Raw genomic sequence first — 27,236 nt, forward strand, 5'->3', positions numbered from 1 at the left:
CTTTTGGATCTTTCCTAGAATGAGTAAGATACAAAATATTTAGAGATGTGGCTCAGATTCATGGTTTTTAGTGACCTAATTCTATGATCAGTTGGAAGTGTTATTTATTTTTTTTCTGGCTGCTTTTTTTTTTTAATTTATCACCATCTGGGGAAAAAAAAGAGGCAGTATTATTCAAGAAAGAATAAATTCATTCCTTTTATAAGGATTGTTTTATCGCTTGCTTTTATTAAGGGCTCCAGTCAGTCAAATACTCATTTGGGTGTCTATATACATTTTCTCTGTATTATTTCTAACATTTCCTTTTTAAGATTTAATTTTTGCAACTTGGAATATTTTATATTCTAGACATGAGTTGTGTTCCTTTCCCAAGTTGCCACTCACCACAGTATAGAAAAGGAAATCTAATTCTAATTCATTTATTAGTTGCTGGGGATTTGTTTGCATAAAAATCGTTGTGGAGATATTTACATGAAAAATCTTAATGATTAGTACTTTGGGAGAATTAAAATTGCCCAATGCTCTGAATTAATGGAACACAGTTGCCAGCTTATTCCAGGAAAGCAATAAGGAAAATCTGGCTGATCTGTAAGAGTTCCATTACCCACTCATGATGTAAGGTAAGGAAATAGCTTCTTATTTCTAGGGTGTAGTAGCTTGAGGACTGAGGGCCTTTCAAAAAGTTTCCAAGTGTTGGAAGTGTCCTAATATATGGATATGGAAGAAAATCAGAAATATAACAAGTACTTCTAGGAAGTGAACTGAGTTGAATTGGTTGCTACAGAAAGAGCTACAAAATATGTCGATTCTCAGTCTGGTGACTACCTAGAAAATACCTCAAGACATCAACCTGCCTCTGAGTACAATGAATTGAATTTTTTTCTTTGTGGATATGCTTCTGGATAACTTCCCCCCCCCACTACCTTTCCCAGATATATACTTTTTAATATCATTTTCAACATAGGATGATCTATGGGTAGAGCTAGAGTAGGCAGTTGCCAATAGTGCGAATGATTTTAGTAAGAAACTCCACTGCATCCCCACTCCCAAAACTTCCTTTCCTTGACAGTTTTACCTGAATGAGAGTTAGGGTTTATAAAATTCTTTTTCCAGGGTGGAACAGATGAGCAATGAGTCATTCCTGGTTTCTGGGAAGGCTCTTCTGTTCCCTGGCTGGATTCCTGGTTTCATTCCTTGGTTTAATCCACTATTCCCATAATGTGTCTGCTGAGCACGAGTTAGAGAAATGCCAGTAGGCATTGTGCAGAGTGTTCCATGATCACATAAATATGCAAAATTTGTTTAATCTATAGGAGCTTATTCAATTCAAATGAATATTTGTAGAGTGTGGTTAGTAACAATGAAGAATAAAAAGATGTTGAGAGTGTAGGATTGGAAAAAGTTAGCTTCAGGGTTTTAGGGAGCCCTTCCTGGATGGCAATCTTAAGTGAGGACAGACAGAAGAAAACATAAACTTACTGTTTTCTCTGGGTACAGTCAGAGTAGATGGGAGGAAGTGAAAAAGGGAAAGAAAGAAGGCAGTTTAGACCATACAACTCCTTGATGTTGAGAAAGACTCACTTCACCCACATTAGAATTAATTATGTTTGATGTCAGGTCAACAAAAGCTGGCTGGTGAATGCATGCATATTTTTATTTTTTTTTTCTTGATGTTTTTCTTAGATTGGTATTGTTCAAAGCAATACCTTGATGGAACAGTTCTGTTCATAATGGTTCTACGCTAAAAATTTTATGAACGATTAGATGAATCAACAATTCTCTGGCAGTCCATTGAAGCTGTGTATGTTGTATGAATAGAATCACAATGTGACTGATTGGAAGCTGGCCATCAGAAAGCTCCCCACAAGAACTTCAAATTCTGCCCATTGAGTCTTTTGTCTCCTTGTAGTATAAAGCAGGCTGTGACACAGCTTGACCCTTATTTCAATATTTCTTGACATTTGTTCCACGGACCACCAATCTTCCAAGATTGGGAGTAAAGATGTACCATCTGGTGGCATTTGGGTGGCTCAGATGGTTAAGCATCTGACTCTTTTTTTTTTTTTTTAATTTTTAATGCTTATTTTTGAGAGAGAGAGAGAGAGAGAGAGAGAGAGAGAGCAAGTGGGGAAGGGGCAGAGAGAGAAGGAGGCACAGATTCTGAAGCAGGCTCCAGGCTGTCAGCCCAGAGTTCGATGTGGGGCTTGAACTCACAAACGGTGAGATCGTGACCTGAGCCCAAGTCAGACATTTAACCAACTGAACCACCCAGGCACCCCAAGCATCTGACTTGATCTCAGCTCAGGTCATGATCTGGTGGTTTGTGAGTTCCATCCCTGCACTGTCAGTGCAGAGCCTGCTTGGGATTCTCTCTCTGCCCCTCCCCACCTCTTTCTCTCTCAAAATAAATAAATAAACTTTAAAACAATAAGTTAAAAGATGTCCCATCTGTGGTCAAATAAATTTGTGAAATTGTGCATTATATTTTCCTTCTGAAAATTCACACTAGAGGAGAAGTACATTTAGGGATAAATTAGAACTTTCTCAGTGTCTCAGAAAGCAAACAATGGAAACAACCAGCTATTATGACTATATGCAAAGCTGGCAATGGCTGAGGTCCTTTTGAGCCAGCAGAAACATCACTATTGAAGTCTGTTAATAGGCACGAGTAAGCCAGTGTGTTTACCCATGTGGGCACCATTCCATACACCAAACATGATGAACATGAGCTTTGGAGCCAGTGTACTTGGGTCTCAATCTGGCTCCTTCACTTATTGTCTCCATTTTCTCCTCTTTGAAATAATGACAGCAGTACTACCTTGCTCATAACAGTTGTAAGAAGCCATGAATTCTGAAAGAGAAGTAGTTATTATATACTATATTGCATATATAACAGAAATGTTATTCTATACTGTATAAAGTTGTTCTTTCTCCTTTAGTTTAACCATGGGAGAAGAGTAGGGTCAATTTCATAAGAAAAAGTTATCCAAAACTTCATCACTTGGAGATTTTTATTTCATAAAGAAAAGGTATAGTTCTGGAAATATTGGCCCTATTGGACTTTACATATTTCTGGCGAACCTGAAAATTTTTCTACTATGCTCCTAAATCAAATCAAATCAAGTCAAATTAAATCTAATCTAATCTGATATGATCTAATCATCAGCTTTGTACCTGATTGTTTTTCTAGACATAATGTCCAAGTGCTTTTGAATTTGGGAGATAACTTCAAGAAGCTTCATTGCATTATATTCTATTATAAATATTACAAATATTTTGATTTAAAAATAGTATTTTCAGACAGAAATGGGGAAATTGAGAGTTCATTTGTATACTTGGCATAGTTCAAAAAAATTTTAAATAGTTTTGTTGTTGTTGATTCCCCAGGGAGAACAATAAAGTTAACCAAGTTATGATAGATGTTTAAAAAAATTTTTTGTGAACCTTATACCTTACTAGTATAACATCTTTTCTCAGTCATTCAATATAAATGATTTTGGTGTATTTTAGTTGGTATTAATAATAAAGGAAAAACGATGTCTTTCTCTATGGTTTGTTGGAAGTTAAAAGTAAAATAATATTTTATATAGTAACTTTTAAAGCCACCAATCACTGAAATGAGAAATGAAAATTTACTTAATCATCTGGATACCTGACCATTCTAGCTAAAACACAGTATTAACTGACTGGATTTATTTCTCTAAGTGATTCGTTATAACAGGAGGAATTTGTTTTTTCCTGTCTGAAATATATTCAACAACAGCAAGTACTGGAGGGATGAGAATTACCTTTGCAAAAAAATCAAAGTGAATATAATGAAGTGTAGCTTTTAACCCTTCATAGGCTATAGAAATTTTTTATTTCATTAAAAATAATCTACTTGATTCCAGAAGTGTTTGTCACCTGTGTGAACAGAAACCTCTGTAGAAAATGAAACACTATCTAGAAACATGAAGAACAGAGTTACATGTTTTTGTTCTTTCCATAATTTTAAACAAAAATGAACATTTGCCCCATAAAAATGATGGTTAGCTCCCACATACATGAATATAGGCAAATGGCATCAGGCTTGAATAATAACTGTAAAATGCAGGTGTCAGTGATGCTGCATAAGAGGGGCACGGCCAGATATCTATCTGGTGGAGTCTGTTTACGTGTATATTTTCGTCAGTTCATCTCAGAATCATCTCATCTATGTAGGTAAAGAGCCTGGGACAGATTAGGATGCCAGTTCTTTCTGTCTCCAAATTAAGAGTTTTAAAATTCAAAGAGCACCAAAGCATGTGCTTATGTCTCCTTCCTTTCCCTCCGTCTCAGAATGGAACCCCACAGCCTTCGAGAAACTTTAGAAAATACGCATACTGCCTCTCTCCTTATTCAGCTGAACTTGTGGTAGAATGAGTGTCTTATCTCTCAAGTCAGTTTTTGAGTTTTTAGTTCTCAGTTTTATTTTTCTGTGCTAGTTACAATCTGGTGTGTAACACTGTGATATAATTGAATGTGACTCGAACAACATTGGGAGGCTGAATTGATCACTGCAAGGCAGCTCTCCAAAAAGAAATGTGAAAATTTATTTCTCCCTCCTTGTGAATAAATATTTGGTGCTGTCACAAGAGTAGATTCCTGAGGCGATCTGGTGTGTTGGTAGAGCAAGCACCTGCTCTCTGGGTTACCCTCAAACCTGGGTTATCTAGTCCATTCTGTGCTTCTTCCCAGAGCACGTTCTTTGCTCTGCTTCACAAGCAAAATGATGTGAAATGAAATGAAATAAGATAAAATACTTTGCATTGGGTCATGGGCATTTAACATCATGCATGTTATTTCCATTTCCTAGAGTCTCACAGCACTTAGGTAGCTTGTAAAAAAAAAGTAATGAGAAAAAAATCTATTTAATTTTCAAAACCGGTGTTTCTCAGAACTGTTAGATTAACCAACTCCTTCTTTTATAATTATCTATTACAATTCCCCAGAATTAGTGTTCTAAGAAACTCATTTTAGGAAGTATCATAGTTCATCAATTTCTAGATGCTTATTTTCTTCACTTTTTTGCACCTCTGAAATTGGGATGCTTCTTACATTTGATAATGTCCTGGCTTCAGTGAAATATGGGACTGTTGTGGCAACTTTAATGTCTGTTATGTGTGCTATTATAATTATGATTAAACTCATCTGAGAATGACAAAAATTCAAAAGGATAGTGGCTTAAATATCATGGAAATTGACCTATCACCAGCAAATCTGGAAATGGGTGGTCTTCCTCTAGAATTGCACTCCATGGTGTTGGATACCCAGGCTTCTTCTTTCTTGTTCTGTTTTCCAGAGTGTTTCTATCCAAGGCCATGTAATCATTCAAGAAGGCTTCTCCATGTCTAATTTCTGCTAGCAGGAAAATAAAAAAGAGCAATAAAAAGAAGTAAAAGTGAAGTATCATTTATCTCTGAAAGAAAATTCTCAGAAACTGCCGATGACTCTTAGGCTTATATCCCATAAGGACAGAACTTAGTAAGGGGACATGCCTAGAAGCCAACGGGGGCTAGGGAAGGCAGTCATTTTTGTGACCTGCACGTGATGAGCTAAAACTGTTATTTCTTTTTCTTTTTAAAAATTTTTTAATGTTTATTTTTGAGAGAGAGAGAGAGAGAGACAGAGAGAGAGAGCGAGCATGAGCAGGGGAAGGGCAGAGAGAGAGGGAGGCACAGAATCCGAAGCAGGCTCCAGGCTCTGAGATGTCAGCACAGAGCCCCAATGTGAAGCTTGAACCCACAGATGTGAGATCATGACCTGAACCAAAGTTGGACGCTTAACCGACTGAATCACTCAGGCACCTCTAAAGTTGTTATTTCTCTGAATGAAGGGAATCCTATGGAAAGGGGGAGGATTGGAGAATTAGCACTACCTCCATAGTGTTATCATGGAATACTGATATTTATAAGTAGATCACTAAATAAATTACCGTATAAATAGAAACTAGAGAAATATCCAAGCTAATTCTTCCAGAGTTAAAGGACTGATGACAAATATTGCTAAAGTTGAAAAATTCATTTTGCTGTTAGCAACCAGAAAATTTGCCTATCCTCTCCAACATCAAATAGTTTAGAGGAAATTTCTTGGTATTCATGGCCTTGGATTGTGAAGGTCAGAACAAAATGATATTCTCTGTTGCCTTCTTTTGATTCTCAGATCACTCTGATTATCCAAATTTAAGTGGAGGAAAGTGCCAGAAATAGAGGCAGTAACTCACATAGTGGATATTGTAGAGATATGGGCTTCTAGTAAGAATGTCCAGAATGTCTAGAATTTGACTAGAGTGTTCTCAAGCTGGTCTGTGATTATGTTTGCATTACTCTTTCAGAGATTTTGATTCAGTTAAATGCAGGAAATACTATAAAAAATTCTCCAGTGTTCACCATTGCATTTGACTTTTGTATTTGTTCACAAGATCTTTAATTTTTAACTTTAAATAGAAATATTGAAGCAGGGAGACCGTTCAAATTTAACTTCAAATTTGACTAATGTTAATTTAAAAAATGGCTATATTATGACCGAAACTTTTTCATCATTACAGTTAAAAAATTTAAAAATGCCCACTTGCAAAAGTGTAAATATTTTTAAAAATAAATTTCTATCTTATTTAAGCCACTGTCACTTTGAAATTTCTGTCACTCACAGCTGATAGTCTTGCTTTTTTTGCTTTATTAAGCATCCTTTAACAAAAAAATTAGCATTTGTTAAAGCTCAACCTCTATTATCAATTCCTAAAAGTTATTATTCTCTGATGCCTACCTTAGTTTATAAGCCCTTAAAAACACTTTTACATCACAGACATGCAATAATCATGGAATAATGGGATAAAAAATTTGCTTTTTGTTTATTATATCAGATTAGCTGATATCATAAGGCAAATAAAATTGTAAGATAGTATTTGCCTGTTGATCTTCAAAGCCTACTGGCTTATTCTTTGGAAAAGCAATAGTAAATAAGTGATAAATTTCTGAAAGATCCAATAGGTGAGCTTTATGAATTGGATCTGGCTTAGTGGGTTGGTAAATATGTTTTCAATAAAAATGTCATTTTGCTTGTTATTTCTCTATTGCCTTATTTTATTGAGGAAGATTGACAATTAGTATTATCTTAAAATTTTATTCAAATCCAAGGTAGTTAACATAGAGTGTAATAATGGTTTCAGGAGCAGATTTAGTGATTCATCACTTACATATGACATCCAGTGCTCATCCTAACAAGTGCCCCCCCTTAATGTCCATCACCTATTTAGCCCATCCCCCCACCCAGCACCCTCCTGCACCCCTCAGTTTGTTCTCTGTATTTGTGAGTCTCTTCTGGCTTGACTCCTTCTCTGTTTTTATCTTATTTTTCCTTCCCTTCCCCTATGTTCATCTGTTTTGTTTCTTTTCTTTTTAAAGTTTTTTTTAATGTTTGTTTATTTATTTTGAGTGAGAGAGAGAGAGAGAGCGCAAGTGGGGGTGGGGCAGAGAGAAAGTGGCGGGGAGAGACTCCCAAGCAGGCTCAATGCTGTCAGCACAGAGCCTGGCATGGATCTTGAACTCCAAACCATGAGAGCATGACCTGAACTGAAACCAAGAATTGGACGCTTAATGGACTGAGCCACCCAGGCACCCGTATTCATCTATTTTGTTTCTTAAATTCCATGTATGAGTGAAATCATGTGATATTTATCTTTCTCTGACTTATCTTGCTTATTATAATACATTCTAGTTCCATTCATGTTGTTGCAAATGGCAAGATTTCATTCTTTTTGATCGCCAACTAATATTCCATTGTATGTGTATGTATATATATATGTATATACAGTATACACACACACACACACACACACACCCCGTACACCCCATATCTTCTTTATTCATTCATCAGTCAATGGACATTTGGGCTCTTTCCATACTTTGGCTATTTTTGATAGTGCTGCTATAAACATCGGAGTGAATGTGCCTCTTCAAATATGCATTTTTGTATCCTTTGGATAAATACCAAGTAGTGCAATTGCTGGGTCATAGGGTAGTTTTATTTTTAATTTTTTGAGGAACCTCCATATTGTTCTCCAGAGTGGCTGTACCAGTTTGCATTCCCACCAGGAGTGAAAAAGTGTTCCCCTTTCTCTGCCTCCTTGCCAACACTTGTTCGTTTCCCAAGTTGTTAATTTTAGCCATCCTACAGGTATGAGGTAGCATCTCATTGTGATTTTGATTTGTATTTCCCTGATGATGAGTGATGTTGTATTTCCCTGATGATGAGTGATGAGATGATGAGCATCTTTTCATGTGTCTGTTAGCCATCTAGATGTCTTCTTTGGAAAAGTGTCTGTTCATGTCTTTTGCCCATTTTTTCACTGAATTATTTGGTTTTTTGGGGATATTGAGTTTGATAAGTTCTGTACAGATTTTGGATATTAACCCTTTATCTGATATGTCATTTGAAAATATCTTCCCCCATTCCTTTGGTTGCCTTTTAGTTTTGTTGATTGTTTCCTTTACTGTGCAGAAGGTTTTGTCTTGCAGAAGATTTGTCCCAATAGTTCATTTTTGCTTTTGTTTCTCTTGCCTCTGGAGACATGTCTAGTAAGAAGTTGCTGTGGCCTAGGTCAAAGAGGTTGTTACCTGTTTTCTTCTTTAGGATTTGATGGTTTTCTGTCTCACACTTAAGTCTCTCATTTATTTTGAGTTTATTTTTGTGTATGGTGTAAGAAAGTGGTCCAGGTTCATTCTTATGCATGTCACTGTCCAGTTTTCCCAACACCATTTGCTGAAGAGACTGTCTTTTTCCCATTGGATATTCTTTCCTGCTTTGTCAAAGATTAGTTGACCATATGTTTGTGGCTCCATTTCTGGTTTTTCTATTTTGTTCCATTGATATGTTTGTCTGTTTTTGTGCAAGTACCATACTGTCTGAATAATTACAGCTTTGTAATACAGCTTGAAGTCCAGATTGTGATGCTTCCAGGTTTGGTTCTTTTTTTCAACATTACTTTGCCCATTTGGAGTCTTTTCTGATTCCATACAAATTTTTAGAATTGTTTTTTCTAGTTCTGTGAAGAATGCTGGTGTTGCATTGAATGTATAGATTGCTTTGGTTGTATAGACACTTTAACAATATTTGTTCTTCCTATCTATGAGCATTGAATTCTTTCCCATTTCTTTGTGTCTTCTTCAGATTCTTTCATGAGCTTTCTATTGTTTTCAGGGTACAGATCTTTTATCTCTTTGGTTACTTTATTGCTAGGTATTTTATGGTTTTTGGTACAATTGTAAATTGGATTGATTTCTTGATTTTCTCCTGCTTCATTACCGATATGTAGAAATGCAACCAATTTCTATACATTGATTTTGTATCTGGTGACTTTGCTGAATTCATGTATCAGTTCTAGCAGTTTTTTGGTGGAGTCTTTTGGGTTTTCCATGTAGAGTATCATGTCATCTGTGAAGAGTGAAAGTGTAATTTCTTCCTCTATGATATGGATGCCTTTTCTTTCTTTTTGTTGTCTGATTGCTGAGGCTAGGACTTCCAACAATATGTTGAGCAACAGTGGTGAGAGTGAACATCGCTGTCGTGTTCCTGACCTATCAGGAAGCTCACAGTATTTGCCCATTGAGGAGGATATTAGCTGAAGGTCTTTTGTATATGGCCTTTCTGATCTTGAGGTTTATTCCTTCTATCCCTAACTTCTTGAGGATTTTTACAAAGAAAGGATGCTGTATTTTGTCAAATGCTTTTTCTGCTTCTGTTGAAAAAGAAGCAGAAAGAAGCATTAATTCTTTTATTAATGTGATGTATCACGTTGATTGATTTGTTGATATTGAATCACCTTTGCAGCCCAGGAATAAATCCCACTTGATTGTGGTGAATAATTCTTTTAATGTATTGTTGGATTTTATTTGCTAGTATCTTGGTAAGAATTTTTGCAAATATGTGCATGAGGGAAATTGGTCTGTAATTCTCCTTTTTAGTGGAGTCTTTGACTGGTTTTGGAATCAAAGTAATGCCTGTCTCATAGAATGACTTTGGAAGTTTTCCTTCCTTTTATATTTTTTGGAACAGTTTCAAATGAATAGGTGTTAACTCTTCTTAAAATGTTTGGTAGAATTCCCCTGGAAAGCTATCAAACCCTGAACTCTTGTTTGGTGGGAGATTTTTGATTACTGGTTCAATTTCTTTACTGGTTATGTGTCTCTTCACATTTTCTACTTCTTCCTATTTCAATTTTAGTAGTTTATATGTTTCTAGGAATTTGTCCATTTCTTTCAGATTGCCCAATTTGTTGTCATATTATTGCTTATAATAGTTTCTTATTATTGTTTGTATTTCTTTGGTGTTGGTTGTGATCTCTCCCCTTTCATTTGTGATTTAATTTATTTGGGTCCTTTCCTTTTCCTTTTTGACCAGTCTGGCTAGGGGTTTATCAATTTTGTTAATTCCTTCAATGAACAAGCTCCTGTTTTTATGGATGTGTCCTACTGTTTTTTTCTTTTATTTGATTTCGATATCATTGATTTCTGTTCTAATCATTATGTCCCTTCTTCTTCTGGTTTTGGGCTTTATTTGTTGTTCTTTTCCCGGCTCCATTAGGTGTAACATTAGATTGTGTATTTGAGACCTTTATTCCTTCTTTAGGAAGGCCTAGATTGCTATATACTTCCCTTTTATGACTGCCTTTGCTTCACACCAGAGGTTTCAGACTGCTGTGTTCTTGTTTTCATTGGCTTCCATGTACTTTTTAATTTCCTCTTTAATTTCTTGGCTAACCTATTCGTTCTTTAGTAGGATGTCTTTAATCTCCAAGTATTTATGGTCTTTCCAATTTTTTTTTGCTTGTGGTTGATTTCAAGTTTCATAGCATTATGGTCTGAAAATACGCATGGTACGATATTGATCTTTTTTGTACTTGTTGAGGGCTGATTTGTGACCCAGTATGTGATCTATTCTGGAGAATGTTTCATGTGCACTTGAGAAAAATGTGCATTCTGCTGCTTTAGGATGGAATGTTCTAAATATATCTGTTAAGTCCATCTGGTCCAGTGTGTCATTCAAAGACATTATATCTTTGTTGATTTTCTGCCTAGATGATCTGTTCGTTGTAGTAAGTGGGGTATTGAAGTCCCCTACTATTATGGTATTAATGTCAATGAGTTTCTTTATGTTTGTGATTAATTGATTTATATATTTGCATGCTATCAAGTTGGGTGCATAAATATTTACAATTGTTAGATCTTCTTGGTGGATAGACCTCTTAATTATGATATAATGCCCTTCTTCATCTTTTATTACAGTCTTTATTCTAAAGTCTAGTTTTTCTGATATAAGTATGGCTACTCCAGCTTTCTTTTGACATCCGTTAGCATGATAGATGGCTCTGCATCCCCTTACTTTCAATCTGCAGGTGTCTTTATGTCTAAAATGAGTCTTTTGTGGGCAGCATACAGACAGGTTGTGTTTTTTTTTGTTTTTTGTCATTGTTGTCGTTTTTGTTTTTTTTTTTTATCCATCCTGATACTCTATGTCTTTTGATTGGAACATTTAGTGCATTTACATTCAGAGTGATTATTCAAAGATATGAATTTAGTGCCATTGTGTCACCTGTAGAGTTGGTTCTCTGGTCCTTTCTAGTCTTCTGGTGTTTGTCTTGTTTTGTTTTTCTCCATTCAAAGAGTTCCCCTTAAAATTTCTTGCAGGGCTAGTTTAGTGGTCATGAACTTCTTTAATTTTTGTTTGGGAAACTCTATCTTTCCTTCTATTCTGAATGACAGCCTTGTTGGATAAAGAATTCTTGGCTGCATATTTTTCTGATTCAGCACGTTGAATACATCCTGCCACTCCTTTCTGGCCTGCCAAGTTTCTGTGGATAGGTCTGCTGCAAACCTTATCTGTCTTCCCTTGTAGGTTGAGGACTTTTTTCCCTTGCTGCCTTTGTAATTCTTTCCTTGTCTGTGTATTTTGTGGATTTGATTATGATATGCCTTGATGATGGTTAGTTTTTGTTGAATCTAATGGGAGTTCTCTGTGCTCCTTGGATTTTGATGTCTGTACCCTTTTCCTGATTAGGAAAGTTTCCAGCTATAGTTTGCTCATGTAAACCTTTTCCCCCTTTTTCTCTCTCTGTCTTCTCTGGGACTCCTATGATTCAAATGCTATTCATTTTTAATAAGTCACTGTGTTCTCTAAGTCTTGTATATTGATCTTTTTCCTTTGTTTCCCTCTTTTCTGCTTCATTATTTTCCATAATTTCATCTTCTATATCACTGACTAACTGCTCTATTTTGCCATCCTTGCTGTCATGGCATCCATTAGAGATTGAATCTTGGTTACAGCATGTTTAATTTTGGCATGACTAGCTTGTAGTTCTTTTATCTCCAAAGAAAGGGATTCTCTGGTGTCATCTATGCTTTTTTTAACTCTAGCTAGTACTCTTATAATTGTGGTTTTAAATTCCAATTCAGACTTCTTACTTATATCAGTATTGATTAAATACATGGCTGTCATTTCTTCCTGTTCTTTCTTTTTTTTTTAAATGTTTATTTATTTTTGATAGAGAGATAGAAATGGGGGGATGGGCAGAGAAAGAGGGAGAATTTGAAGCAGGCTCCAGTCTCTGAACAATCAGCATGGAGCCTGGCACAGGGCTCAAACCCACAATCTGCGAGATCATGACCTGAGCTGAAGTTGGATGCTTAACCAACTCAGCCACCCAGATGCCCCCTTCCTGTTCTTTCTTTTGGGGTGAATTCCTCCATCTTTTCACTTTGGAGGAAGAAAAAAATAATAAAATTAAAATTTAAAAATTAAAAAAAAACACAAATAAATCAAATAAAGGATGCAAGATCCTAGGTGTGTTTTGGTCTGCTTGTTGAGAGCAACTTGACAGAACAGAGAAAAAAGAGAAAGGAAAAACCTAGTTAAAATTAAAAAAAAAATTAAGTACTAAAATAGGATAAAATAAAATAAAGAAAGTAAAATAGAATAAAACAATTAAAAAATAAGAACATAAAAATAATTTTTTTTCTTTTGGTATCCAAGAAAGGGAAAGAAAAGAAAGAAAAAAGAAAACAACCTGAGCAAAAACAGAAGTGAAGAAAACGAATAAATAAAGGAGCCAGCAGACAGAATGAAAACTGAATGCAGTTACATCATTTCCCCTAGAAATGAAACTTTGAAGCACACTATAGTCTGTAGACTAATCAGCAGGTGGAAGGGATTTGTCCTGGTCTTTTGGGGGATGTACCACAGATGGGCAGGGCTTGGTGTAACAGCTCCCTTTTCCACTTGATGACACTGCATAGCTTATTGGGGTCAATCCCTGTGTGTATTCACACGCTAGAGGTGAAAATGGCTTCACCCAGTTCCTTACTCTTGGTGCAGGAATGCCACACCTTCACTGACCTGCGATCAGGCACCCCTCCTTTGTCTCAGGCCTCCGTCTATCCCACTTCTCCCCTATCCATGTCCAAGCTGTCTGCCTGCACCTCTCTCCAGAGTTTTATCTTAGATGGCGTGTCAAAACTCCACACTTTAGAGACCCCTGTGGTTTGGATGCATGCAAATTCTCTGGGGAAAGTCCTCACTGAGCAGTGGCTGGTGTTGGCTTGTCTCAGAAAATGTTTGCACGATGGCACAGCAGCAGAGGTTTATGGTAAATCACCCCACACAGCCCTCTGTGGTTTGGTTTTGGTGCCCTCTGGCATCTTTGTTCCAGTGTCAGTAAATGTGGCTTCTCTCCAGGGTCCACTGGGAATTTTGCTAGTGGGAAGGCCATATGGCCTCTACTAAATGCACTCCAAGCAGGGAAACCGCTTCTCGCTGTGTGGCACATGGACCCCTCAGTCCCTGCTGCCTGCTACTGGGGATTAGCCCTGCTTCCTCACCAGAGCATCACCAGGCACTGAAATCTGAACCTTCAGACTCTGCACTCCACTGTTTATAGAATCCTGGTGCTATTGAAACTCTCTTCTTTCTCCCAAAGGTTTTGGGGAACAAGTTTCTTGTTCAGTCCACTGAAAGTGTTTTTACTCTTTCTCTCTTTCTCACCAGATACTTTTGGTGGGAGTGCTTTTCTTGCATGATCCTGTTGTGCTTTATTCTCTCCCTTTCTCTTTCTCTCTCTCTGTCCTCTCTCCATGAAAAGGGCTCCCTACCCTTCACAGGTCTTCCTCCTTCACCTCTCCACAACCATGTACCTGCCAAGCTCTGGCTCAAGTTATGCAGATTGTTGCATTAATCCTTAGATCTATTTCCAGGGTGGTCAAAATGGTTTGATGTTCATCTAGCTGTGTTTCAGGGATGAGACAAACTCGGGGCCCCTATACTACTCCACTATCTTAACCCCCGACCAGTATTTTTTAAAGCAATAAATTGTAAAAGCAATAAAAGCAGACTGGTATTTATAATTTAACTTAATGTGCCTAAAGAGGAAAATCATTTTTTAAGAGATGAAATCCACCAGTTAGATCTATATCTCCTCATTATTATGAGGTATTTATTGAATACCTCCTGTGTGCAAAGAATTCTGGTAGGCTTTGGAATATGGAAGTCAAATTCTAAATAATTCAACCAGGCTGAAATGTGTTCAATGTAATGGTTGTATATTGCCTTAACAGAGTAGAGGGGAAATGTCCTAGCTATGTTATTAAATTGTAATTCTGAAGTGGTAAAGTAACAACTCACACTGCACCTATTTTTCTGAAAACTTGAGACAACTTAGTATTATAAATGTTTAAGAGCTCATTGATGAGCCAATGATAATAAAATTGGGAAGTATTAGTAATTAATAAGATAGGTATATTTCCATTTTAGTTAGAAAGACTCTTTTGGAGACTGAAGCTCTATCTCTGGAACTCTCTATTCAGAGCATAAATTGATTGAGCTTCAACTCTAGGTTTCTGCAGTGTGGTCAGTCTAATGGTATAAGGATCTAACATCACCTGGATTTCCATGATACTTCTCTTAAAGGTATCATGCAGACACTCTACTGTGATCTGCTTGGCATTTTCTGTACTTTTCTTCCATCATCTAAATAATATTTTTAGTAATGGAACTCAAGATTTAATAACTTTCTTATCAGGTGATAGTAGTTTCTTTAAATCAAAACTGAACTCTCTAATCAAAATTCAAGTTTATAAATATTTTGGATGGGTACCTTTTTAGGCCGACATGTAAATTCCAAATCTTTCTTTAGTCTTTGAAGCAATTATATACTTGTCAGAAGTAATTTTGTTTGCAAGATCTTGGATCAGTAACCTGACTTGCTGAATGCAATGCACAATTATAAAACTTTTAAATAGGTAAAATTTTAGCTTTTATAAACATTTTATTTCTCTTTCAAAATATCAATATATTTCTGATAAAGTAAGGAAATGATAAATGGAGCTTAGTTCTAAATTCCAAAACCTGAATCTAGTTTCAGGGATATTTCTTATTTAATTTTAGCATGTCATTTAACTTTTGGAAGTTTGTCTCTTAATTGATAAAATAGAATAAAAATTATTTGCCATGGTTATACAACTTAGAGCTATTGCGAAGATAAAATACTGATTGTTAGAACACTTTGAAAACTTTAAAGCACTATCAAAAATGTGTGTGAATGTGTGTGTATGCTTAAGTGATAAAAATTAATAAATCCTTATTTGGTTTGAGTCATTATTTTTCAAGTGAAGGTTATCACTCTTTAGAAAGTTTGGGGAAAAAAACAGGGTATTGTGTTTGAGATTTTCTTTGAGTGACTTGAACAGAGCAAGGTATAACATTTAATTTACATTCTTGGAAAGACAGCAGCTGAAATCGACTCTGTCAGGACTCGAACATGGGCTCTGAAGAAACAATGGTATTGTACATTTGGCATTCCACACTTTCTGAAACCCTTTCAATCTTCAAGGATTTTATAAATGTCAACCAATTCATCCCAGTTTTGCTTCTTAATGTCTTGTGTAAAATTGGTGTGCCTTAGGGCTCCAAGTACATTGCCACATATGCATTGTTTCAAAATTAATTTCATACAGAGTCACACTCTCCAACATAAAAGAGACCTAAAGGTAAATGTTATTTATGAAGTCAAATTTAAATAACACCATGCATCTTTCATATGAGTGACTCAAACTCTGATTCAAGAAGAAGAAACATTGGCCAAAATTATTGCTCTGCATGGTAACCCAGAAAAATTCTACATCTTTGTTCTTATGATTTTGCACTATGTTCGGATTCCCTGCATTGAATTAATTTTTAAACATCTATGAAATAGAAATGCCACATTACTAATGCTTTTCAGGGGTGTCATTCAGAAAACGTGAATGTACAAAATTAAAAAAAATAATGATAAATGTTATAAAAGTTCATGTCATTTTCTTAAAATGATTATTGGGATACATTTGAAGAAATCTGACACGTCTGCCTCTCTTCCTTAGGCTTCTTTACCTGCAACAACTGACCTTCCGGAGTTTTTTATTGCTTCTTATAAATGGCCTGGATGGACTCATGGCCCATTGGATCAAAAAAATTGTGCTGCATCATGGGCATTTTCTACTGCAAGTAATAAAGTCATTTTGATTACTTCATTCTAATTCTCCATTTGATTCAAGATTCTGGGACAGTAGTTAAAAGATTTTTAAATTTAGAATATTTAAATGTTAACATTTGGTCAATTTAAATAAAGTTTTATTCTGACCAGAGAAAGCAACCTGAAAATTATATAAATATCCATTTTCACTCTGAAAATTGGTCTTGATTTTTAGGGTATAATTTTAAATGGAGAATAAATCAAACGAACAACAAAGAAAAGTTTCCAAAACTTGTTTGTCCTTTGAGAGTTAAATCCACATGATAAGAGTAGAAGATACCTCTTTATTCATAGTGTTATGGGTAATATTAATATGAACTTGCACATACCTATGTAATTCTCCTATTCTTTTCTCTTTATACAATTTGCAATAATATGCTTAATTATTAAACTACTTTGATGTAAGGAAACACTTCAGAACAAAATAATAATGGATTAAATAGGTTTTATCTCATTTGAGATAAAAGCAAATTTGTAACTTCTGACTCTAAATTGATAAGAGTAGTTTCCAAATTAATATTGCTGTTACTTCAAAAGTGTAAGGAATACTTCTTTTATAGCTACTTTCATATAAGTTCACAAGTCCAGTAAATCAATACTCAGGTTAATTTCAAGATTTAGTCTCTAAATTATCCTCAAAGGAGTGTTGGTTAGATTCCAGCAAATAACATAAGCCTAACATGATGTTGGTTGGCTACTATCAAAGATCTTTATAAAACTATGTTCTAGGCTTTGAAGATGATTCCAAGAATTGTAAAAGCATTGTAAAATAAGAGCATAGGCTCTTAGAGAAGTCAGCTCTGAAGGGTCATACTCCTTGGGACAGAAAAGTACTGATAAATTGGTCCACATATCACTGCTTCATAGTATCAGCTAATTTGTTTTAGAAATGATGCCTTTCGCCAGGCTTACCTCTGGAGTGGCTCCATCTGTTAAGTCTATGCTACTTCCTACTCTAGAACAAATGCTCCCTGGATTTCTGATATTTGTCCTTGCTTGTTAGGGATCCGCATGGAGGACCTATTTGAGACTTGTTTCACATGGGTGGAAAAATATTTAATAATATAAATATTTTATCATTTTATGTTCATGTGGTTCATGTATTACACCTCTTAGGTGATGTGTAAGAATTTTGCTTTAAATTTAAGTTACACTGGAATTTCTGAAGATGTCTTAGAAAAGATATTGGTGGTTAGATAGTGACAGCAACTTGCTAGGCTGATTTGAATGGTGTATTTTGGTGTCCCCTAGTCACATCCCCAGAGATGGGCGCAGGTCAGGGCTAACTCTGGATTTGTCCCCCTTCCTAATATACCAAAATACCAGGAAGAGGGTTTTCAACACTTTTGTGGTTTCAGATGCAATGGTTTTATATCCTGTGTATTCAGTATGACAAATCAGGCACATATTATTTGTTTATTTATTGTTTTGAGTGTGTTAAGCATAGCAAAGAGTAAACTAGGTTCTCTTAAAGATCTAGAAAATTATGACAGAAAATATAGTTACAATAAAAACGTGTTTTTGCAAAGAATCTAAAAACTATAAAATGGAATAAATAAGATATTTAAAAATAAACACATATGAAACAATAGTTATGCAACCAACAAAATTCAAGCAAGATTCAGAAGCTGAAGTGGTGAAGGAGTTTGGAATGGCAGGGGTGATACCTGTCACAGAGCAAATGTAGAGAGAGAGTAAAATAAGCAGGTCAAATGATAGGGTGTCTCACGGGTAAAGGCCAATAAAAGTTTTCACAAAGAGGTGGAAAACAATTTGCTGAACTGAGCCATTCTTAAGTCTGACTTATTTTAACTATTTCAAGTTAATTTGTACTAAACATTCACTGAGGTTCAGAAATGTCTGTATAAGAGGAACATACTGTGTCCAATTGGAATTCAAAATATTTATCCTTGAGTTGAAATCTACAGATTCATAGGGCTAGAAGGAATCTTAGAGGTCACATTTTTCAAGACTCTGGTTTTATAAAATAGGCACAAATAGATAAAATGACCTACCCAATCTCAGAAATGATCCTGGAAGCCAGGTTACTGACTCCTTGACTACTGTTGTCAAAGTGTTCTTTGAACTGGAGAATAGTTACACTAATATTTTCAAGTTTACATTTGATTCTGAGCCCTGTACTGAAAGTCAAAGCATCAGAAAATTTCTATTTTCTTCAATGAAATAGGGAATTATTTCCTTGAGAATAGCAGAGGTGATAGTAGAATGTCATTTTCTCTTATGAAATTTATCCCAACACAGTAAGAGATGGGAATCGAGAAGGAAGTAGGAGGTTATAGATTGGACAGATATTGAGCATTTAAAATGTGCCAGCAATTGCATTACAGAATTATACATATGCTATAGTTACATAAAAACCACGTACATACAGAAATACATATGTAAGTGAATTTTTTAAAAATGAATTATTTTAGGATAATTCTAAATTAGCACCTTGAGAAATTCCATTATATGGACAAGTTTGATGAGCAAAAGCTATAACATCTCCTGAAAACATTGGATGGATAGAAGAAAGCCTATGGCATTGTTGCCTTTAAATAAAAGTAAGTTTAAATATCAAGAACAAACTATACCAGCCATCCAAGAACAACAAAAATTTGTACCAAAATGGCACCCATCCCAATTTTCTCATGATCTTGTCATTCTTATTAGTTTATCGAGGTAACATAATTGAAATGATAATGGATTATCATTTTATCCAATGGTGGATTAATTTCCCTAGCCTATTATTCTATGAGGGTATCATTATGATTTTTGTTCATCACTGTAATTTCTATACTTAGTTCAGTGCCTATCACCTAGCAGGCAGCCAGTAATATGTTGGGAAAAGGAATGAACTGATTAGCCACAACCATGCTAGAGAATTTTATATTGATATAAATTTATACCATGTATAAATAAGGTGAATTATGCTCTGTAGTTTTTAGATATTGTATAAGATTTATATAAGTATGGATTAGTTTATGAATGGTTTCCCAAGTGGTTAACATGGATACCAGTTTAAAAACCAAGGATTCAATTCATTCCAATATATCATATTAATATCGATGAATTTCCAGTTAATATTTCTATAAGCTTTTCTGATTTCCTCAGTTTAGTTTCACTCATTTCAAAAGTTATATATTTATCCATGACTGTACATGAGGTACAGGAGATAAAAATGTAACTGAGATGTGATTCTTGCCCTCAAGGAGTTATACTTGAAAGATTCCTTAATGAAAAATTCATAAGTATATAGAACGTGAAAGGAACAACGAACTAGAAAAGAACAAGGAACTAGAAAAGTCTTTGAATTTAATAAGACGATTGAGCAATACCACAACTGGATAAAAATTATGACCAAAATTATGACCCTGTTGACTTTGCTGGTATGCATGATATATTAAGGACATTGGCCTTAATTTTAAATTATATAAAGCTCTGGCAACTAGGATTCAAAAAAAAAAGGCTATGTAAATTATTAAAAATGTCATATGCCCTTTGAATATTAATCACTATTCTGTTTGAAACAGGTGTGGCAGCTGACCGAATAGCAATTCAGTCCAAAGGTCGATACACAGCTAATCTATCCCCTCAGAATTTGATCTCTTGCTGTCCCAAGAACCGTCACGGATGCAATAGTGGAAGCATCGATAGGGCTTGGTGGTTCCTGAGAAAACGTGGGTAAATAGCTGCCCAACATATGTTTGTAGTATTCTTCTGAGTTCTGTTCGGAGTTAAAAGAAGGAAACAAATGAATGTTAAGATTTTACCAAAAAACATATGTGCTACACGTATATAAATGCCTGTATTACATTTAAATATACACTGTATTTGGTGTCTACTAAGATTATAAGCTATTGGAAGCCATTACTTGAAGAATGTATATATTTCCTGGCCAAATGAATAGAAGGATTCAAGGAAGCATTGTCTCCTGGTTGCTCTGAGCCAAATGGCTTTACTGAGTCCCCACGGGAATAGAGTAGTTGATATTGCTCATACCTCTGCCGAGTCTTCATTTACCCAGGTAGATGGGTAATGCCAGAGAAAAATTAGATTAAGAACGAGATGAATAAAATTAGTAATTTATCGTTGGGTTACCATCCCATTTAATGAGGAAAGGCAGGTTGTTTTTTATGTATCTCATGTAATCTGATATCTGCTGCACAAGGGCTAATCTACTTAAAACCCAAGTTATCAAGGTAAGGACACTGCAGCTGATAACGAGTAGTGTACATATGTATTGCTCACCTGTATTTTTATCATCCACTGAGTGCTCTCGGTTTGCTCTAGACCAGTCAGGTAGTATGAAAGTGTGGGTGTCAGATATTGATGGGTGGCAATAAATTTCTTTAAAAATTTTTCATGCATGTTGCTTAATAAGGTGGTGCTTCGAATGGACAACTTGGACTGATACCTTTTGGTACAGTGGTGCTTGATTGGCTTCTGTTTTACACTGTGGCAAAAATTAACACCCTTTAGAAGCTTCCAAACATAAATGAACTTTGAGACCAAACTAAATCTTACTGTATTGGTCTGCTTAGGTTACCATAACAAAATACCATAGACTGGGAAGCTTGAACAACAACCATTTATTTCTCACAGTTCTGGAGGCTGAGAAGTCCAAGATCAAGATATTAGCTTATCTAGTCGTGGTGAGAAAACCTCTTCCTAACTTGCCTTTTTGCGTCTTCAAATGGCAGAAAGAGAGCACCAATATCTCTTCCTCTTCTTATAAGGGCACTAAAGCCAGTGTCAGGGCACCACCTCATTGTTTCATTTAAAGCTAGTTATCTCCCAAAGGCCCCCTCCAAATACCATCACCTTAGAATTAGGGCTTTAACACATGAATTGGGGGTGACACAATTCAATCCATGGCACTTATTATCCCAAAGTAATACATATTATGCAAGAATTTTTTAAGCGTTCTTTAACAGCTTTCCTTTCATCATGTTCCTTGCTCACATTCTCTTACTCTGTTGAACACTACTGAATTTTTTTGAAGCAATCATATTTGATACTTCTATGGCTAATTCAAGCTAAATATGTATAAAAGCAATTTTATTATTTTCCTTATGATCTTCTTCTATATTCAATAAATTACATAGCTTTGGTATCAAATAATTTTTGCTTTTTACTATGTTCAATTTCAAAATCAGAAATAAAAATTATTTTCTTTATCTTTTGTACAATGTATGCATCTGATAACTTTCTACTTACTATATAGTATTTCTCCCAAAATGAACCACATAAACATAATTTAGATCTTATGAGAAGGTGTTTATAACTTCATAAAAATGTAAAAGCAAAAACAGAAACAAAACAGCTTTAACTCTGAAACTTACATAATTCATCAAAATACCCCATCTCAACATAATAAAATCCTTGGTTTTTTTCATATTAAGTTTGGCTCTTCTACATTATAACTAAATATTCAGAATGAAGAAGCCTTTCCTGTATGAATATTACCATAGATTTTATTGACAGTCACTTTTCATTTTCAGGAAATTCTATACCATAGATAAATTATTTATTAAAGTAGGTTGAAACAAGACTTTTAAAATTGTAATAAAGAAAAATGAGGGAGCAGGGAAGAGTGTAATATATTGAACTGGTGTATTAGATTTAATCAACCCATTGAAAGTTACACATGTAACTTAGTAAACTTCTGGAAAATTTATAAATATTTAATTAAGTAAACTTGTGCATAGATTCGATATTAGGGCATTTTCCTAAGTACTACTTTCACTTCTTTGCTTATTCCTCATAGACTGGTATCCCATGCATGCTATCCACTTTTCAAGAACCAAAATGCTACCAATCATGGTTGTGCCATGGCGAGTAGGTCTGATGGGCGGGGAAAACGGCATGCCACAAAGCCATGTCCCAACAACATTGAGAAATCAAACAGGATCTACCAATGTTCTCCCCCATACAGAGTCTCTTCCAATGTAAGTCTAAATGGCAAGAATTAACAATGGTTAACTTTCTCAAAAATATATAGCTCTGCTGTTATTAAAACTATTTAAAAACTATTATATTCTAAAATGATGCTATGTTTCGAGGGATAATTTTTTATATTCTTAAAGTGTCCATTAAAGACTCTCAGATTTCTGATCTTTGTAATATTAGCAGCATGAATGATTATATGATTTATATTTCCATACTTGACAAATAAGAGCTAAATCATACCTTTTTTTCAGTGACTTTTTTGTGGCAGTAGCTCATTGTATCAATCCTTTGCCTTACTCCACAAAATGATTGAAGTAGGTACAGCCAAAATGGGAACATGACTCCCTTAGATTCTAGTTTTTCATGTTGAAAGCCCGGACAAATTTAACTCCATCATATCAGTCTTACCCAGACTTGCTCACTTTCAGAATATCTGAACCTTCAGTGGCTTCTAGTTACTTGCAGAATAAGTTTGGTATTCTTTTTTTTTTTTTTTTTTAAGACAAAGTTTATTTATTTATTTATTTTGAGAGAGAGAGAAAGTGAGAGTGGGGGAGGTGCTGAGAGAGAATCCCAAGCAGGCTCCTGCACCATCAGTGCAGAGCCTGACGAGGGGCTAGATATCATGAACCGTCAGATATGACCTGAGATGAAATCAAGAGTCGGATGCTTAACTGTCTGAGCCATTCAGGCGACCCTACGGTTCGGTATTCTTATAATGGCATATAGGTCTTCCATGATTCGGTTCTGACCGAATCCTTTACACACTCTGTCCTGCCAGCATCTACCCCTACACCTGCTCCTAATGCTCTTGATAAATAGGATTACTGTCCACTCCATAAATACATCATGCTCTCTCATGCTTCCTTCTTAGCTGCACGATCATTCCTCTGACCCAAGTGGGTATCCCACGTGTTTCCATCTGGTAAAAGCCCACACATGTGTCAAGGCCCAGGTCAAAACTTCATCTTCTCTGTGAACTTTTATTAACTCCTACATAACATTAATTTCCCTTTTCATTTGCACCCCTAGGAACTTTGTGCTTATCTCTGTAATGTAACTTATTATATCATAATGCAATTAGTTGTGCTATTCTCCATCTACTCCACCAAAATGTAAATCCTTTGAGGACAAGGGTCAATATTTGTTTCTGTTCCAGTTTTTGGTATATACTCTGTGACCAATGTGCATATATGAATGAATTAAAGAGTAAATGAATGACCTGCGTTCTTACTAGGTGCTGCATTACACAGCACTTAGTAACAACGTAGAAATATTTATATACTAACCTACACTGAGGTACCTCACTAAACAATCACCTGAGGTTGTTCCTGTGATCAAAATAATGGATAAACTGATAAAACATGGTTTTAATTAATTATTTCTTATTTGTGACCACAAAAGTTATTATTTCAAATAACAATTAAAAATTAGTATTGGTGAAAATATTATTGGTGAAAGTCAGTAAAACACATGGGTGCATCTTGTCTTTAGCAACTTGATCAAAGTGGTATTTCACATGTGAGTATTTCAAGCCATGATTAAGAGTAAATTATAAGTGGTTAAGGCACACTGGATTGTAGAATTCTTAAATTGATTACATAATATCTAACATTATACACCAAATAGTAGGTTTAGTATGCTCTGATAACAATAATGATGTTCAATGATGTTTCTCCTTCTAGGAAACTGAGATAATGAAAGAAATCATGCAAAATGGACCAGTTCAAGGTAAGCTTGGATGAAATATGGTTGTGTCTTATTTCTTTCTTTAATAAACAGCATTACATTTTATTTCATGTAAAAGGAGCTAAATAAAAGAAATTTTTTACTTTTAGAGTGTTCATAAAGTTTCAACAGTTCTAAGATCAGTGCAATTATAGGATATATGCTCACCAAATGACTTCATTATTTGCCATTTCATTTTAAGAAGATAGACACATTCATAAATTGAATTTCTAAATACTAGTGGCACATTTCATGAAAGTCTGCTAAGTCTTTCCAAAAGGGATCATGGACCAAACAGGCAAACAGGCAGTCAAACATGAAATGCTTAGTGGCAGAGCTCACTTAATTATTCAGTCATATTTAAGTATTAAGTATTAGAAATTTTCCCATCTTCATGTTAAAGGGGTTAGGTAATGGATTGGAAAAAAAAATTAAGAATTAGCAGTAGAAAAAAATATAAATACTTTCCTTTTTCTATAAAGCCAAAAGAAATCAAAGAAGCCAGTGTGCTTTTGTGTTTTATAACATGCCTTCTGTTTTGATCAATTTTGTAAATGTGTTAGGGATAGTAAATTAACAGTAAATAAGAAAATAATACCCTGACTTTATATTGACTTTGATTTTTAAGATATCATCTCCGAGACATAGTTCCTCTGCTTATCTATTTCATTTTGCATCACTGCAATGGATGAAGATAAGTTTATAGAGCATGTTCCCTGTGCTAAACATTGCCTGGAAATGCATGGAAGGACAAACCTAGCGAGGCCTACAATGGAATTTCAGGTTGTGAACACATGAAGGGCCCAAAATGTATTATCAGTGCAGTGGAATGAATCAAATAAATTTAAATTAACCAAAGTTAAATTAAAACATTTGATATATACTTAAGGAATTATTGGCCAGCACCTGCTTTTGTTTTCCTGAATGCTGACCTAATTAGTATTGGTTCAACATCTAGCAGGAACCATGGGTTTCAAAGTTATTTTGGAAGAATTATTACTGATCATTATCACCACTTAACATTTATTGGGAAGCCAGAGCTTCCACTAAACATGTCCTGAATTTAAGTCGAAAAATCCTGAGACCTTACACAAAACATGAAACGAATGAAGAGAATTGTTTTTCCTTGTAATTATGTAACTTTTATTGACTGTTATAAGAGTGGGAGATTCATGTATGATTTACATGCATGCTTCATTAAGGTGAGTTCTTGTGACAAATTTAAAAGGAGCACAGGCATTAGAACTCAAGGCTGAATACAAAATTCCACCTTTGACCTTTGCTCCTTAAATGATTTGGGGCAAGTTATTTAAGCTCTCTTTATCTTCAGATCATTGTAGTAATGTTTCCAGTTTCTCTCTCTTTTAATCAGTCAGAAGAAATTTGGAGCATAATTCTTTTTTTTTTTTTTTTTTTTTTTTTTTAATTTTTTTTTTCAACATTTTTTATTTATTTTTGGGACAGAGAGAGACAGAGCATGAACGGGGGAGGGGCAGAGAGAGAGGGAGACACAGAATCGGAAACAGGATCCAGGCTCCGAGCCATCAGCCCAGAGCCTGACGCGGGGCTCGAACTCACGGACCGCGAGATCGTGACCTGGCTGAAGTCGGACGCTTAACCGACTGCGCCACCCAGGCGCCCCTGGAGCATAATTCTTTAAAATTGAGAACAACTTAGGTTTGTTTTTTAAGGCTCAAGTACGTTAATGTTCATGAATTTCACATATGAATCAAAAATGATCAAAAGTAAGAATCAAAAATAAAAATCTGAAAACAGTGAAGTTGAAATCCAAATTATTCCACAGTCATTCAACAAATGTTTGTCAAGACCCTTCCTCCTGCCAGCCTGAGTCAGGAGCGGAAGATAGAGCTGAATCAATGTGGACTCCTTCCTGCGCTCATACCTTGTTATAATTCTGTGTGCTAAAGTTGGCCGCAGTTTTCCCAAAGTGGAATTGCACTACAGTAACATACAGTCATGTCTTTATGGGTTTATCAAGTCTGAAGGAAGGAGCCACCCTCAAGTTGATCATGATCTCTCACCCATGCTACTTCGCTTGGCACTCTTTTTTTTAGCAATGAAGTGTATATTTTTTCATGGTGCTTAGGCAGAGTTGAGAAGAGCTGAAGGGGTCAATGGTTCTCTAGAAGGGAAAAACCCCTGGCAGTATCTTCACATTTAGATAAATGCTGGTTGACTCATCTTGCTGTACATGCAACATGTTGCCTCATTTTCTCCTCTCTCACTACAAAAGAATGTAAAACGCAATAGAATGCTGAATAAATAATACTGTGTGCAGCCCTCTAAAATCTATAGAATTGCAAGTAATTTTAGGTGCTGAAAAGAGAACTAAAGAAGATCTGCATTAAGTACAGTTACATAAATTCTTAAAATCCTATGGGAAAGTATTGTAAAGCAGATAAAAAAGAGTTAACTGCTTTTGAGAATATTTAAACAGCATCAGGAAAGGTATGAAACATTAAAAAAAGAAATAAAAGGTGGAACATTAAAAAGTTATATTTGACTTTGGAGTTAAAGCTTCATTTTAAGATCTATCAAATGCCTGTGACCTTAGTTTTTATTTTATTTAAAAAGCATGTCAAACTAATACAGACAAGCATTGTGCACTTATCAACATATGCTTATCTAGTCCCAACTAAAAATATTTTCAGTGCATGTCTTCTAAAACTTTAACGCCTTCACCCTAAATTATCCTAGCCATTCAACAAAGCAGCGCGTGATACAGAAAAGAAGTAATCTAAGCGAGGGAATGAAGGAGAGCTTTATCAAGTATAAGCTCTTACTTTCTAAAAAAATACAACAGTGGCTTAGCTCTTCAGAGCCGGGAGGATGAAATCTTGTCAGAGCATTCTTTTGCCAAGGGTTTGCTTTTTATTCAAACTCACCAAGGAAAGGTTTGTATTTACTTGCAGGGATTAAGGACAATTACTTTAAGCCCTGTTTGCTGGGTTCACCCTTCACT

The 27,236-nt window shown here is 35.3% G+C and overlaps 1 protein-coding gene across 1 annotated transcript in view; it reads left to right on the top strand.

Moving 5' to 3' along the window:
* TINAG (tubulointerstitial nephritis antigen) overlaps positions 1-27,236 on the top strand; it is an 84,100-nt gene that overhangs the window by 14,096 nt on the left and 42,768 nt on the right. Inside the window, exons 5-8 of the mRNA XM_058734292.1 lie at positions 16,422-16,545; positions 20,107-20,257; positions 22,344-22,524; positions 24,211-24,256. Of these exons, the coding sequence (XP_058590275.1) occupies positions 16,422-16,545; positions 20,107-20,257; positions 22,344-22,524; positions 24,211-24,256 (502 nt within the window). The remainder of the gene's footprint in view (positions 1-16,421; positions 16,546-20,106; positions 20,258-22,343; positions 22,525-24,210; positions 24,257-27,236) is intronic.

Source organism: Neofelis nebulosa, chromosome 6 (genome assembly GCF_028018385.1).
Source record: "Neofelis nebulosa isolate mNeoNeb1 chromosome 6, mNeoNeb1.pri, whole genome shotgun sequence".
Classification (NCBI taxonomy): Eukaryota; Metazoa; Chordata; class Mammalia; order Carnivora; family Felidae; genus Neofelis; species Neofelis nebulosa.